Source organism: Cetorhinus maximus, chromosome 6 (assembly GCF_964194155.1).
Source record: "Cetorhinus maximus chromosome 6, sCetMax3.hap1.1, whole genome shotgun sequence".
In the NCBI taxonomy this organism is placed as follows: domain Eukaryota; kingdom Metazoa; phylum Chordata; class Chondrichthyes; order Lamniformes; family Cetorhinidae; genus Cetorhinus; species Cetorhinus maximus.
This window is the reverse complement of record NC_135884.1, coordinates 11849020-11864886: the sequence shown is the minus strand read 5'-3', so window position 1 is coordinate 11864886 and position 15867 is coordinate 11849020. Positions and strand designations below refer to the sequence as shown.

Sequence of the window (15867 nt, the reverse complement as noted above, 5' to 3'; positions counted from 1 at the left end):
TTAGGGGATGCACCATTTTTCATCCCAATGTTGTTATCTGAATGTGTTGGTTTTACACCCTCACTTGTGTGTTTGGAAACATATGAAAAGCTTGCCTCAAGACGATGTCCCTTTACACCAGTTTTCCCGACGTTGTTTGAAGTTTGCTAACATCAGGGCTGTACTTGGGTGAGGGGCAAAGCACTTTATTTATGAAATTCTTTTCTTCTTCCACAGCAAGAACAAGGCATTTTTGCCACCTACTGGGGATTATTTGACGGTCACAATGGCACCATAGCTGCAATATTGGCATCTGAGCAACTACATCACTGCATCAGAGAACAGTTGGAGGAAATCTTGGATGTTATCGGCGGCCCCTGCAATGTCCCACCCCCTTTGAATCTTAAGGGACACAAGAGCACGCAAACTGAAATAAGCTATGGAATAGAAAAAAATATTTGTATCGAGAACCTGGTGAAAGGGGCATTGGAGACGGCCTTCAAAAACTGCGTGAGTATATGACACCGATATTCTGATTCCTGTTCGCCCAGTACCCCTGTGCTCGTTGACCAGATCGGCTCCCAATTAAGCAATAGCTCAATTTCAACATTCTCGTCTGTGATTTCTAATTCCAACACCTCAGTGGTACAAAGGAGTTTCTTTTTTAAAAAAAAGGAAAAGGAACTTCCATGTTTAGCACCTCTCATGCCCTCAGAACATCCAAAAGCACTTCACAATCTTAAGTATTTACATTTGACATGAGGCTCTGTAGGCAGACACAGCAACCATTTTATACATAGCAAGGTCTCAAAAACAGCAATGATAGAAATGACCAGCTGTTTTGTTGTTGTTGGTTGAGACCAGTGTTCACAAGAAAATTGGGAGAACTTAACCCCTGCTGTTCCTTGAATTGTGCCCTGGGATCTTTTACATCCACCTGACCAGGCAGGTTTAACATCTGATCCAAATAAATCAAGGAATTGGGGATGCCAAGCTTGGGTTCTTAAAAGTTTGTAGATTGCAAGAAGGGACCACTGAGGGAGATGTGGAGCTAGGTTATTTCAAAGAAAGACATGCATTTATATAGCATCTTTCAAGACCTCAGGATGTCCCAATGCGTTTTGCAGCCAATTAAGTACTTTTGAAGTATAGTCACTGTTACAATGTAGAAAATGTAGCAACCAATTTGAACACAGCTCGCACAACCATCAATGTGATAATGATTTTTATTTGTGATGAGAGAGAAATATTGGCCAGGACACCAGGGATAATTCCCCTGCTTGTCTTCAGAATAATGCAATAGGGATCTTTTACATCCATCTGAGAGAGCAATTTAATGTCTCACCTGAAAGATGGCATTACTCCCTCGGTATTGCACTGGAGTGTCAGCCTAGACATTTGTGCTGAAATTACTAGAGTAGAACTTGAACCCACAACCTTCTGCCTCAGCGGCAAGCGTGCTACCAATCGACAAGTGACACTTATTCAATTGCCTAACTTTGTATCTTGCTATTTTTCTCCCCACAGGATGAACTGATTGGTCACTACCAGGTATCTCATAATCAAGCGGGAGGCTGTACTGCCCTGGCTGTTCTCTGTTTGCAGGGAAAGTTGTACGTAGCCAATGCTGGAGACAGTAGGTTAGTGTGTGAACAGACTGATCCTTTCACTATTGTTTCTCCTTTGCAACTTCTCCTTTGGGTGGTCTGATGCTGGTTTATTTGTCTCTATCTCCACAAAGTATCCACTCTTCCTCTTCCTCTTTTAGGCTCCTGTTGTATTACGCAATTTTCCCCCGACGAGGTGAGCCTTATCCCAAGTCCGCTTTCTGCTGTTTTTGAGCTGCTTGTGGTTATATTCAGACAGCGCTGGGAGAGGACACAGAACAGGCCGTCTGGAATACCCTCTTTGATGGGGTTTAGTACAAACCTAAGAAATTCATTTTTTAAAAAAAATACTCGTTCATTGGTTGTGGGCACCGCTGGCTAGGCCAGCATTTGTTGCCCATCCCTAATTGCCCTTGAGAAGGTGGTAGTGAACCACAGCCTTGAACAACTGCAGCCCCAGCTGTTGGAACTACAGGCCAGTTAGTTTAACATCTTTCATAGGGACAACTTTGGAAGCCATTATTGAAGATGTTATGCCAGGGCACTTAGAAAAAATTAAGGTAAGCGGGCAGCGTCAGCATGCTTTTGTGAAAGGGAAATCATGTTTAACCAATTTATTGGAGTTCTTTGAAGGAGTCACATGTGCTGTGGATAATGGGGATGTACTGTCCTTAGATTTCCAGAACGCATTTGATAAGGTGCCACATCAAAGGTTATTGTGGGAAACAAAAGCTCACGGTGTAGGGGGAACATATTAGCACGGATAGAAAATTGGCTAGCTAACAGGAAGCAGAGAGTTGGCATAAATGGCTCTTTTTCTAGTTGGCAAGATGTAACTAGTGGTGTGCCACAGGGACCAGTGTTGGGGCCTCAACTTTTTACATTTTATATAAATGACTTGGATGAAGGGATCAACGGTATAGTTGCTAAATTTACTGACGACACAAAGGTAGGTAGGAAAGTAAGTTGTGAAGAGGACGTAAGGAGGCTATAAGGGGACATAGGTTAAGTGAGTGGGCAAAGGTCTGGCAAATGGAGTATAATGTTGGAAAATGTAAAATTGTCCATTTTGGCAGGAAGAATAAAAAAAAGCTGCTTATCTAAATGGTGAGAAATTGCAGTGCTCTGAGATGCAGAGGGATCTGGGTGTCCTAGTGCATGAATCACAAAAGGCTAGTATGCAGGTACAACAAGTAATTAGGAAAGCCAATAGAATGTTATTGTTTATTGGGAGGGGAATTAAATATAAAAGTAGGGAGGTTATGCTTCAGTTGTGCAGGACACTGGTGAGACCACATCTAGAATACCGCATACAGTATTGGTCTCTTTATTTAAGGAAGGATGTAAATGTATTAGAAGCAGTTCAGCAAAGGTTTACTAAACTAATACCAGGAATGGGTGGCTTATGAGGTAAGGTTGGACAGCCTGGGCTTGTTATCCCCTGGAGTTTAGAAGAGTAAGAGGTGATTTGATTGAAACATATAAGATCCTGAAGGGTCTTGACAGGATAGGTGTGGAGAGTATGTTTTGTCTTGTGGAAGAATCTAGAACTAGGGGTCACTGTTTAAAATAAGGGGTTGCCCATTTAAGACAGAGACAGGGAGAAATTTTTTCTCTGAAGGTAGCGAGGCTTTGGAATTCCCCTCCTCCAAAAAGAGGTGGAAGCAGAGTCTGTGAATGTTTTCAAAGCAGAGCTGGATAGATTAATGATAAACAATGGGGTGAAAGGTTATCGGGGGTAGGCAGAAGGTTACAGTCAAATCAGCCATCATCATATTGAATGGCAGAGCAGGCTCGAAGGGCCGAGTGGCCTACTCCTGCTGCTAGTTCATATGTTTGTAACACCCACAGTGCTGTTAGGAAGGGGGTTCAAGGATTTTGACCCAGCGGTAGCCAATTTATTTCTCCTTTTCCCAGGCTCTCGTTTTTCAGTAGTTGGCACTGGATTTTCATAAAGGGTAGGAATCCTTTTTTCTTGACTTGCCCAGGGACACCAAGTCTGATTTGTACTCCCAGTGCCACCCTGGCTGAAATTGACATTGGCATGATGCGAATGTTAGATTTGGGGCTTTCGGTCTACTGCAGAATTATATTTTTATACCATGAGAATATTAAATCCCTCTCTTGTTCTCTCCATAGTAAACCTAGCCCTACTCTACAAAACCCAGTCTCAAAGAAAACAGCAGAACCAGGCCCAGAACCCCATCAGTGCAAATCTAGGCTCTAGGAGCATGCACTATCGTTGGGATGACTTTCCATCTGGTATTACTTTCTCCCTGTAAGCTCCATGTGCTGATCTTAACCTTGCTGCTATGGGGAGTCAAGAACTGGATAGTCCAGGACAACAACGATTTATATAACGTCTTTAACATCATAAACTTCCCCAAGGCAGTTCACAGGAGCATATCAAACAAAATTTGACACAGGAGGATTGAAGAAGTGTCCATAGTTTAAGGAAGGATGTAAATGTGTTGGAAGCAGTTCAGAGAAGGTTTACCAGACTAATACCTGGAATGGGTGGGTTGTCTGATGAGGAAAGGTTGGACAGACTGGGCTTGTATCTGTTGGAGTTCAGAAGAGTAAGTGGTGATTTAATAGAAGCATATAAGATCTTGGGGGCTCTTGACAGGGTGGATGTGGGGAGGATGTTTCCTCTTGTGGGACAATCTGGAGTTCGGGGTCACTGTTTAAAAATAAGGGGTCGCTCATTTAAAACTGAGATAAGGAGAATTTTTTCTGAGGGTCGTGAGTCTCTGGCACTCACTTCTTGAAAAGGTGGTGGAAGCAGAGTCTTTAAATATTTTTAAGGCAGAGGAGGATAGATTCTTGGTAAGCATGGGGGTGATAGGTTATTGGGGGTAGGCGGGATGCAGATTTACGGTTCCTATCAGATCAACCATAATCTTGTTAAATGGGGAGCAGGCTCAAGGGGCCGAACGGCCTACTCCTTTTTTGTATGTTGCTCGTATGTAGATTGCACAGTGCAACATACTCAGGTATCAGCTCTCCCCATCTATCCTCCAATCTTACTTGTATTTTGCCACAATACTGTGTCTATCTTGCACTGTGATTACTAAAGCTTTGTTGACACCCTTTGGCATGGTAATCGTGTTGTCTAGAAAGCTGATCTCTGTGGGACGCAATGCAATAAATATTAATTATCTTTATTTTTTTCTCTAAAGAGCAATTATAGTGCGCAAGACCGAAATTCTACCTCTGTCCAATGAATTCACAGCTGTGACTGAGAGACAAAGGATTCAGTATCTGGTAAAACACAATATCTTCATCATCTTAGTTCTGCTTAACTCTTGAAGACTGAATGCACATGTTAACTTAGCAGATTCTTAAAGCAATTATTAAATAGTATATTTTTACATTTTTCTAAATATTTGTCTAATAAAGGTTAGGGGGCACTGTCTTAGGACTTGAGGGATAAGAATTTTAAATTTGAGACATTGGGAAACAGGGAGGCAACGTAGGTCAGTGAATGAGACAACACTAAGAAGGTAGTGTCCCTGTGTGACTGAGGGTGATTATTCCCAAATATATTTAACCTCTGAAACCAGGTATAAACTGTAAACTCTTGTTTCTGGCTAAATCATTAAGACAACAACAGCTTGCATTTGAATGGCACCTTTAACGTAGCAAACCATTGCAAGGTGCTTCACAGGAACGTTATCAGACAAAGTTTGACACATGCGGAGATAGTAGGGCAGATGACCAAAAGCTTAGTCAAAGATGTAGGGAGCATCTTAATGGAGGAGAGAGCGGCGGAGAGATTTAAGGAAGGGAATTAATTGAGTGTTGCTAGCAAGGTCAGCATTTATTGCCCTTGAGAAGGTGGTAGTGGTGTATTTGCTGCCCTTGTCCGTCTAGGTGGGAGAGGTCGTGGGTTTGGAAGGTGTTGTTGAAGGAGCCTTGGCGAGTTGCTTCAGTGCTACTTGTATATGGTACACGCTGATGCCACTCTGTGTTTTGTGCTAGGTATGACTCCAACCAATGAAGAGTTTTTCCCCCGATTCCCATTGACTCCAGTTTTGCTAGGGCTCCTTGATGCCACACTCAATCAAATGCTGTCTTGATGTCAAGGGTAGTCACTGCCCCCCCTTACCTTAAAGCTTGGGACCTAGGCAGCTGAAGATTGAGGAATAGCTGCCAGTGGAAGAATGATGAAAGTTAGGGAGGGAAATTCAAAACTTACGGAAGGAAGTTGGGCTATTAGTGTTACATCTACGTTTCTTCACAGGCCTTCCTGAAGCCCGAGTTACTTGGTGAAGTGTTTTCAAGATGTGAGGTTCCTCGCAGAGTGAAAAGGAGTGACATTGGGGAGAAAATCTTGTACCGGGATTACTTCATGTCTGGCTGGTGAGTATTTGTTAAACAATCTGCATTCTGGGAAAATCCCATACCAGGAGCTTCTACATTTTTAAAATAATATTTGCTTGTGTTCCTCCATGAATTTTATTTCTTTAATTTTCTCCTCCGCTGCCTTTAATCTCCACATACTAGGGAGAATTCTGCTGCTAAGAGTAGGCTAGCAGTCCAGCTCATGCTGCCATTGATTCTTTTGAGTAAAGTGAAAATGGCCCTCATGCATTCCTCCTTTTCAGTTCCCTTCATCATTGTAAGTGCCAGCCCTCTGTCCAATGTGGATCTTTTCCAATTGAATGTTTTGTTCCAGTTTCTGTTCACGGTAATGGGTGTCACTGTGTTCCACATGTCAGTGACTGTACATGAGAAAAATCCGAAATTTAAGTCTTGCTTCTTAGTGATCATCACACTGTCCCATTCTGCTTCATGGGTTTGTATAAATGTAAATTATGTTATTTCATTGATTCTCTAGATTCCTGGTTGCCCTGTATAGATTTTCTCTTTATTTATTCACGGGATGTGGGCTTCGCTGGCTGGGTCAGCATTTGTTGCCCTTGAGAAGGTGGTGGTGAGCTGCTGCCTTGAACCACTGCAGTCCATGTGGTGCAGGTACACCCACAGTGCTGGTTTTGACTCTCCTAGAAGCACTGCATTTTCTCCCTAGCTGTTTCATGCAATGAGTGCCTTGCCAGGCAATGGCAGCAGGCATTTAAGGGTCAACTACGTTGGTATGGTACTGCAGTCATACGCAGGCAAGGTCAGGTAAGGGTTTTCCTTACCTGAAGTAAATTGGTGAACCAGTTGGATTTTTAACATTGAGAAAGCTGCTCCACCGATGGTCTCTCCAAGTCACAAACCCAGTTGAAAATATATCCTTATCCCTGCTCAGTCAGTATCTTGGAATTCCTTGATCAACTGCATCATTGAAGTACCATCACTAGAAGGAATGCAGGGCTTCCACGAGAAGGCTCATCATCACTATCTCAGGGCAACAGGCCATCCACGACCCAAGAATAAATGCATTTTTTTTTAATTTGTGAAGTACTCTGTAGATCTCTGAACCTTAATCCTTTCCCGGGTTTGGGTATCTTAAACACATTTAAGCATTCTGCTTTAGTATCTTCCCAAAAACCATTTTACAAATATTGTGAATAGCAGAGGCCAACCATACTGATCACAACAGTGACTAAACCAGTCGCAGTTGACCCCCTACACTTGGTTTCCTATTATTTTGCCAATTTACAATCCCGAATGTGCTAAGAATTACACTAAACCAATTTAAGATTATCAGTCGGGTTCGCAATGTGGCTCACTTATGCTTGCTAAAAGCTACATATATTCATACACAGGGCCCTGTCCTCTTCAAACAAAAAGAACATGTCCAGGTATTGCCCCTTTTTCAATTAAATAAAATCTTGGAGGACAATTGTTCCCTGGTGCATTCCCCATAGCAATGCCTCCACCAATCAGAGTCGACTTTTCTGTTTTGAATTTAAACAAAAGCTTGGGGGAATAACTGTTCCCTAACGTGTTCTTCATGGCAATGGCTCTACCAATCAGGGTTCACCTGCCAGCCAATCAGCACCCTTTTCTCATGCAGTATAAATTTGTTGTTCCCTTTGAAATTTGATATTCCTGGGATTATCCTGTTGAGTGCAAGACGAAAAGCTTCGACAGTGTGTCTTTTTTATTCAGCGATACTATTTAACCAATCATTATCCAATTTACAATAATTTACCCAAAAACCTGTTAAAGGAATCTAATTTATTATAGCGTCTTTTGTGAATCTCCGGATATCCTAACACTTTTTACAGCCAATGAGGTACTTTTGAAGTGTAGTCACAATTTATAATGTAGGAAGCATAGCACCAATTTTCACACAGCAAGGTCCCACAAACAGCAATGTGTCAATGACCACAGGCTTTGTTAGTGATGTTGATTGAGGGGCAAATTTTGGCCAGGACTCACCTGCTTTTCTTCAAGATAGTGTCATGAGATCTTCTACAATCCCCTGAGAAGTTAGATGGGTTCTCTGGAATAGGGCTTGAACCCACAATCTTGACACTGAGGGGAAGAGTGCTGCCACAGCTGATTCAAGTTTCTTTTGAAGTTCCTTAATATCATACGTAATGAATATCATCATCAATTTTATCAAGTCAGCAAAGGCTTCCGATGGGTATAACCTGTCTTTATGAACCCACGCTGGCTTAAGATCATTGCGCTCAGCCTTGTTATGTCTGTTTTCAGGGGATACAAAACCGCACAAGAAGATGACCTCAAGTACCCTGTTGTGCATGGAGATGGAAGACAGGTACACCTTTGAAAAATCACTGTGCAATTTTAAAGAGACAGCATTGCCCTGATAATGCCATAAAGGCAAACAGTGATATTACTTGCCATCATCGTTTTTAGGAAGACAAATTGATCGTCTTTGCTATATTGTCACTTGTGTGGGCTATTAACAACAGTACACAAAACATTGTGGGTTTACTTCTATGATTTAAAAACATTAAAAATTGAGCAGAAACAGGGCCAGCTGCAACAGAAGCATACCACTTGCCCAGCATTGAGGTGAACTTTACGAACGTCAGAACCCATATAAGCCGGTCACACCATCAAGTCTGCTTTGCCATTCGGTTAGGTGATAGCTGTTCTGTACCTCAACCCCAACTCATCTCTAGCCCACATCCTTTGACACCCTTACTGAACAAAGGTTTCACAGTGTGCTGTCTGAAGGCCTTTTGTACTTGGGCGTCGCCACATAAGCTACCTCAAGCAGGCCAATTTCGCAGAGCTTTAACGCACCGAAGTGGGTTCCTTGCTCTTGTGGCTGGCAGAGCAAGTTCCCGTTCTCAGATGGACCAGCGAGCAGGGGCCAGTCTCTTTCCCAGAGTGAAAGTCATAGGAATGAAAGTTCCAGCTGTGTTTATGTTCACTAGCAGCAGACTCGAGGCTATCAATTGCTAGATCCCTACTGCATACCCAGTTGCCTGATCTCAGTGGGAGCAGAATAGTTGCCACCAGCTGGGGAGGTGGGAGTGTAATTCCTGCACCTAATTATTATTCATTGGTGGCTGCTGACATGTGTGGATGTCTGAACCGCCACTCAGCACAGTACTGGGCTGGCTATGATTTCTCTTCCACCTCCACCCTGTCAAACATCCTCGGCATACAAATGCCCACTAAGTACCTTTTGTTCTTTCAATAGTTCTATCCAGATGGGCCTTAATGTGACTTCATTTCTCACAATACTTGCCATTCACTCTGCCATTTTGCGTGACAAATAATTTGCCTTCTGTTTCAGACTCGAGTGATGGGGACGATTGCAGTCACACGAGGTCTTGGAGACCATGGATTAATGGTCTATGACACTGACCTCCATGTAAAACCATTTTTATCCTGCATTCCTGAGGTAAGTAGAGAGGAGAAACAGCAAGTACTTTTATCACTCGTATCTTGATCCCTGAATTATTCATAGCGATGGTTATAAATAGAAGATTCTTCACTCATTGTGTTTGTATTTCCAGTATTCTTTGCTGTAATTGCTGCATTCATCTTTCAAACAATTAAGTTAGTCAACACTATTGACTCATTGTCGCTAGTGAAGATGAGGATGCTCAAGAGAATAAATTTAGGGGCAGTGGTGACCTAATGTCACTGGACTAGTAATCCAGTGGCCCAGGCTAATGCTCTGTGGACAAGGGTTCAAATCCCACCATGGCAGCGAATTTAAATCAAATTAATTTTTTTTAAATTGGGAATTGAAAGCTGGTCTCATTAATGGTGACCATGACAACTATCATTGATTGTCATAAACACCCATCTGGTTCACTGATATCCTTCAGGGAGGGAAATCTGCCATCCTGGCCTGGTCTGGCAGCAAATGTGACTCCAGACCCACAGCAATGTAGATAAAAGCAAAAAAACTGCAGATGCTGGAAATCCAAAACAAAAACAAAAATACCTGGAAAAACTCAGCAGGTCTGACAGCATCTGCGGAGAGGAACACAGTTAACGTTTCGAGTCCGTATGACTCTTCAACAGAACTAAGGAAAAATAGAAAAGAGGTGAAATATAAGCTGGTTTGGGGGTGGGGGGTGGGGAGTGGGACAGGTAGAGCTAGTGATAGGTGGAGATAACCAAAAGATAGTTGACTCTTAACCACCCCCTGAAATGGCCCAGCAAGCCATTCAGTTCAAGGGCAATTGGGGATGGGGCAACAAATGCTGGCCTTGCCAGTGACAACTATATCCCACAGCAGAATAAAGGAAAAAATAACTGAAAGGTATTGAAGAGTAGCCAGCAACCATAAAACTGCAGCCCTGGATCAAGGAGGAATTCGGGAGTGTGTGCAGTCTGATTCCCAGTTCTACTCGAGGGTGCTCATGAAACCAGTCTTATAATCTCATCGAGGCATTTACACAGCATGTTGGATCTAGAGAGTGAAAAGCTTGACGAAATAATGGCTATATTTGAACCAACAGCCTTGAAATCAGTATAAAGTTACACAGAAATTATTTTAAACAAAAACAGAAAATGCTGGAAAAACTCAACAGGTCTGACAGCATCTGTGAAGAGAAAAACAGAGTTAACGTTTCGAGTCCGTATGACTCTCCTTCAGAAATGATTTTGTTTTGGGGTCTGTCATTTTGCTGCCAGCAGTTTAAAAAAACCCAAATGTCAGCAGTCGATGTGTTCGATGATGTTGGGTTTGAATTAATGTGTGCAAATCCTTGTGAATTTGTTAAAGCGTCATTTTTTTTAAAAAAGACTTGCGTTCATATAGCGCCTTTCACAACCACTGGCTGTCTCAAAACACTTTACAGCCAATGAAATGTTTTTTGAAGTGTAGTCACTGTTGTAATGTTGGAAACGGAGCAGCCAATTTGCACACTGTAAACTCCCACCAACAGCAATCAGATAATCTTGATGATCTGTTCAGTGATGTTGATTGAGGGATAAATATTGACCAGGACACTGGGGATAACTCCCCTGCTCATCTTCAAAATAGTGCCCTGGGACCTTTTAGAGCTAATCAAGCAGGTTGATAGGGTAAAAGCTTAAAAACTGCAGATGCTGGAAATCTAAAATAAAAGCAAAAATTACTGGAAATATTTAGCAGGTCAGGCAGCATCTAGGGAGAGAGAAACAGAGTTAACGTTTCTGGTCGATGACTTTTCATCATTTCATCAACCTGAAACATTAACTCTGATTCCTTCTCCACAGAGGCTGCCAAACCTGCTGAGTGGGGACACCACCACCTGGACGTTCCTCTCCAAGCTATACACCATCCTGACTTGGAAATATATCACCGTTCCTTCACTGTCGCTGGGTCAAAATCCTGGAACTCCCTCCCTATCAGCAATGTGGGTGTACCTGCATCACGTGAACTGCAGTGGTTCAAGAAGGCAGCTCACCACCACCTTCTCAAGGGTAGTTAGGGGTGGGCAATAAATGCTGGCCTAGCCAGCGACACCATACCATGAATTAATTTTTTTAAATTTCCAACATTTTGTTTTTATTTTAGGCAGCTGGGGCCTCAGCTTAATATCTCATCCAAAAGACAGCACCACTGACACTGCAGCACTCCCCCTGTACCTGAAGCTGAATACCAAAAAAATGTTTTTTTTACACATTTTAAATTATTCTTAATGGGTTTATCAGTAATCATACTCATAAATGTCACACATATCTTATACTCATCAAAGCTTCTTCCTTTCTTTTTAAAAAGGTTATAATCTTCGACCTGGGACAACATGAATTTGGGCCAAGTGATGTTCTCATAATGGCCACTGATGGACTATGGGATGTCATATCTAATAAGGAAGTGGCAGACACCAGCCAAAGATTTTTGGAAGATCAGAAGCATAATCCACGCAGGTAAAGGATGCTCATCATTTGTGCTGTTTTCCTTACTTGTATTTTTATGGTCACCAGTGTGAGACGTGTTAAATTTAGCAAAGGTGACATGAATGATGATGCATGCTGTCAAACTTCAAGATTTGACATGAAATCAATTCATTGCTGCACCAGTGCATCCATTTATAAAAGTAATACATACCCTACAGGTCAAAAAGCCGCAGGGTTCAATTCCCTGTCTACGCTAGACTAGGGTTACAACCGCAGCTGATGTTATTCGCTGAGCAAGCCAAATCCCAGAGGGAAACATCTTACCGATCATAACCCTTTCTTTTTATATTTTGAAAATGAGAGGGAAACTACTGATCCCAGAAGAATAAAATCCCAGTAACACTTTTAGGATTTTAAAATTAATAGTTATTAACAAGGAAAAAAACTTAAACACAAGATTAAAATTATACAGTTAAAACAGTCTTACAAAACATCCCCAAAACAACCCACTTAGCCAAAACACACAAATAAACTACTTGGCAACAGCTCCCTTATAGATTTTTAAGCATAAAAATCCATTAATATTACCCAAGGCAAAATTGCAGTCACTTTAGTGACAGGTATACCACACGACTTCTCACTCTCTTCCACTCTGCTGTGGAAATCCCAGAAAGAAATTCAGAAGCAGACTGCTTTCTGAAAACAAAGACTTTTCTGGCTTGAAACTGGATGGCTTCTCAAATTCACAACTTTTCTCAGCAGAAAGCTGGTCACAGGACATCTCCCCTCACAACTTGCCTAAACATCTTTCCTTAAATATCCTTTTTCCCTTTCATCCTGGATTCCAATGTTCTCAAACACCTCTTTGAACCCAACTTTTCCAAAATATAAAAAATCTTTCATGTTTTCCTATTGCCTCTACTCTCTAAATTACTATTTGAAATTTAACAGCTGAAAAGTCAAGTTCCTACTTATCTTATAATGCAAACTTCAAACCCAACCTATTTACTTGAAATCCAACTTCACCATAGCCTCTCATTACAAATGCATGCATCCAGCACCTTTACCTTTCATCTCTCTGTTCCCACAGACGAGCTGTCTTTACTAACCTTTAACCAGTTTAATTACACCCCCACACTCGCAGCCTACATTACAGAATACCACCATATTCCCAAAAATATTAAAAATAAATGGCATCCATCTTCACACTAGTAGAAAGGAGTGCTAGTTAACTGATATCTATCTAGGCTACAGAGAGGAAAATCAGTCAGAGTATTATTTCTGATTACTTGTTCGGTGAAACCTGTTGAACATGTTCAGTTCAGACTTGCCTTATCATAAATATGCCCGACCTGGTCAAATATCACACGTGAAGAATGCTAATTTGACTGAGTGAGGTATGCTCGAGAAAAGGAAAGCAAACTTCCAAAATGTATATAACCCATCTTTATCTCTGTAGGTACACAATGCTGGCCCAGTGTCTTGTAAATAAGGCAAGAGGTACACCACAAGACAATGACTGGAAACTGGAAGATGGCAACTTTGCTTCATTCGATGATATATCCGTATTTGTGATACCACTGCACAATATAGGAGGCACGGTGTAAGTTTTGGTCAGAAGAGAACCGCAAGGTTTCCGTTGCTGCCCACTGATTTTGGTGTTCCAAGCTTAAACTTGTGTTCGAAGTGGATTTCAGAATTGCTGCAGGTCAACGAGGAAAAACCATCACTCAAATCTGCCCAAGTTGCTGATCACTCCTTTTCCCTTTGCAATTTCACAAGTTAAATGAGAACCTTCACCAGGAAAAATAGCCGTTCAGTTCATCCACTTAATGTTTTGCCACCAGAAAGAAAGTTTCCTTTTATCTTTGCAAAATGTCACTTCAGCGAGAGAGCATTGTGCGGTAAGTGTTGGGTTTTCACCCAATGATGTGTGTACTGTTCCCAATCGAAAGGGAAGGCACACCACACTGCATTCCTGTACAACTCCTGACCCCCCAGCTTAAGCCCCATTCTGGGTGGCCACTCCTGGGTGTCAGTCTATGCTGTTGACCAACTTGAGTGAGATGGACCAGTTTGAACAACATGGGTCAAGGTTTGGAAATGGGTCTTCCTGTCCATTCTTTTGCTTATTGCCACAATATTGCAGAGAGAGGGGGGGGGTCCCTCAGATACAGAATATTAAAGTATAAAATGAGGGCTTATTTTTTTTTTAAAGTTATTCCAATTGACACATTTTGATTGAAGGGCTACAAATGTATTGGTGAAAATAATTTCATTATGTACTTGGAAAGACACAGCCGTAGGTAAAGAGAATATCTCTAATAATGTGTTAATGAGATGGACATCTCCCACCCAGTGCCATCTTCTCATATCCATATTTAGTTCTCTGTATAAACATTGAAGGACAGTTAATTTTCTCAAGTTTTTCGGAAAAAAAAGAGGACCAGAATGAAAGTATCCACAATTGTAACCGGTAAGACTTTTCAAAATACATCGACTCTCAGAACCATATGCCACAACCATGTGGATGCACTAACTGAACTGTACACCGATGACATCAGAAATCTCAGCTTTGTCATTGAAACAACTCTAGAAAAAGCGAAGATTGTTTTAGATTGACTAATTGGTGCTGTTTTGAAATATTGAGACATTTCGTCGAACTGTTAGGTACTTTACTTTTATGTTTTTTAAATCAAAATATTCCAGCAGGCGCTTAAAGGAGGGGGAAAAAAATGTATACATCTGCCATACAAAAAAGTACATGAGGCTGAGTTTCTGCAGGGATTCCCTTCATCGTCTGACATAACGGTGACAGAGCAACTGGGGTAACCCAGCTTTAGAACTGCAACATGTGCAGATTTGGGGATCTCTGCAGCTCTTCTACAGACATTCAGGGGAATAAGTGAGAGAATCCTTGGGGAATCTCACACCCAAGGCAGTTTTTTGAAGGTTTACTGAATCTTAGCCTCATAACGCACAGTAAATGTAACAGCAGGTTCAATGTCTGGTGTGTGTCAAATTTACTGTGGTGTATCTAGGTTGTTCTCCTTGGGTCTGGATCTATGGAATGTAACTGCAGAGACTCATCATGCCCCATTGGCACACTGTCACTCATAAACCTTTTAGCCTTTAGCAGGATTATCAAAGAGGTTTATCTCTGCAACTTTCTAAGTGCCAGATGTTGGAATACCTTAAAACGTCTTTTGTATATTTTTGAAATGCTGAAATGTATGAATTAAATAATTGAAAGAAAAAAATTGGGGAGCTGGTGATGAATTTTGATCAAGAGCTCAGCACTAAGCACTGGAATAAACTTGTTAAACTCCTCTGGCTTTTAAGATTCTTAAAAACCTTTGGCCAAGGTTTTGGGCACCTGTCCTGACGTCTAACCATTTCCCCCTTGACATTCAATGGCATCACCATCACTGAATCCCCTGACCATCGACATCCTGGGTGTTACCGTTGACCAGAAACAGAACTAGATCAGCTAGATAAATATTGTGGCTACAAGAGCACGACAGAGGCTAGGAATCCTGTGGCGAGTAACTCACCTCCTGACTTCCTAAAGCCTGTCCACCATCTACAAGGCACAAGTCAGGAGTGTGATGGCAAACTCTCCATTTGCCTTAATGAGTGCAGCAGCACCAATAACACTCAAGAAGCTCAAAATGACCTAGGGCAAAGCCGTCTGCTTGATTGGCACCCTATCCACTTAAACATTCAGCCCCTCCACCAGTGATGCACAGCGGCAGCAGTGTGTACCATCTACAAGATGCACTGCAGGAACTCACCAAGGCTCCTTAGACAGCACCTTCCAATCCACAATCACTACCATCTAGAAGGGGATAAGGGCAGCAGACACATGGGAGCACCACCATCTGGAAGTTCCCCTCCAAACAACTCCCCATCCTGACTTGGAAATATATCGCTGTTCCTTCACTGTCTCTGGGTCAAAATCCTGGAACTCCCTTCCTAACATCACACTATGTGTACTGCAGCAGCTCAAGAAGGCAGCTCACCACCACCTTCTCAAGGGCAATTAGGGACAGGCACCAAA

At 42.0% G+C, this 15867-nt stretch overlaps 1 protein-coding gene across 1 annotated transcript in view; it reads left to right on the top strand.

Moving 5' to 3' along the window:
• LOC144681534 (protein phosphatase 1M-like) overlaps positions 1–15136 on the top strand; it is a 28392-nt gene extending 13256 nt beyond the window's left edge. Inside the window, exons 3-10 of the mRNA XM_078543184.1 lie at positions 217–489; positions 1507–1619; positions 4769–4853; positions 5833–5951; positions 8205–8268; positions 9262–9369; positions 11689–11837; positions 13267–15136. Coding sequence (XP_078399310.1) covers positions 217–489; positions 1507–1619; positions 4769–4853; positions 5833–5951; positions 8205–8268; positions 9262–9369; positions 11689–11837; positions 13267–13414 — 1059 coding nt within the window. The 3' untranslated portion in view covers positions 13415–15136. The remainder of the gene's footprint in view (positions 1–216; positions 490–1506; positions 1620–4768; positions 4854–5832; positions 5952–8204; positions 8269–9261; positions 9370–11688; positions 11838–13266) is intronic.
• The last annotated feature ends 731 nt before the right edge of the window (positions 15137–15867 follow it).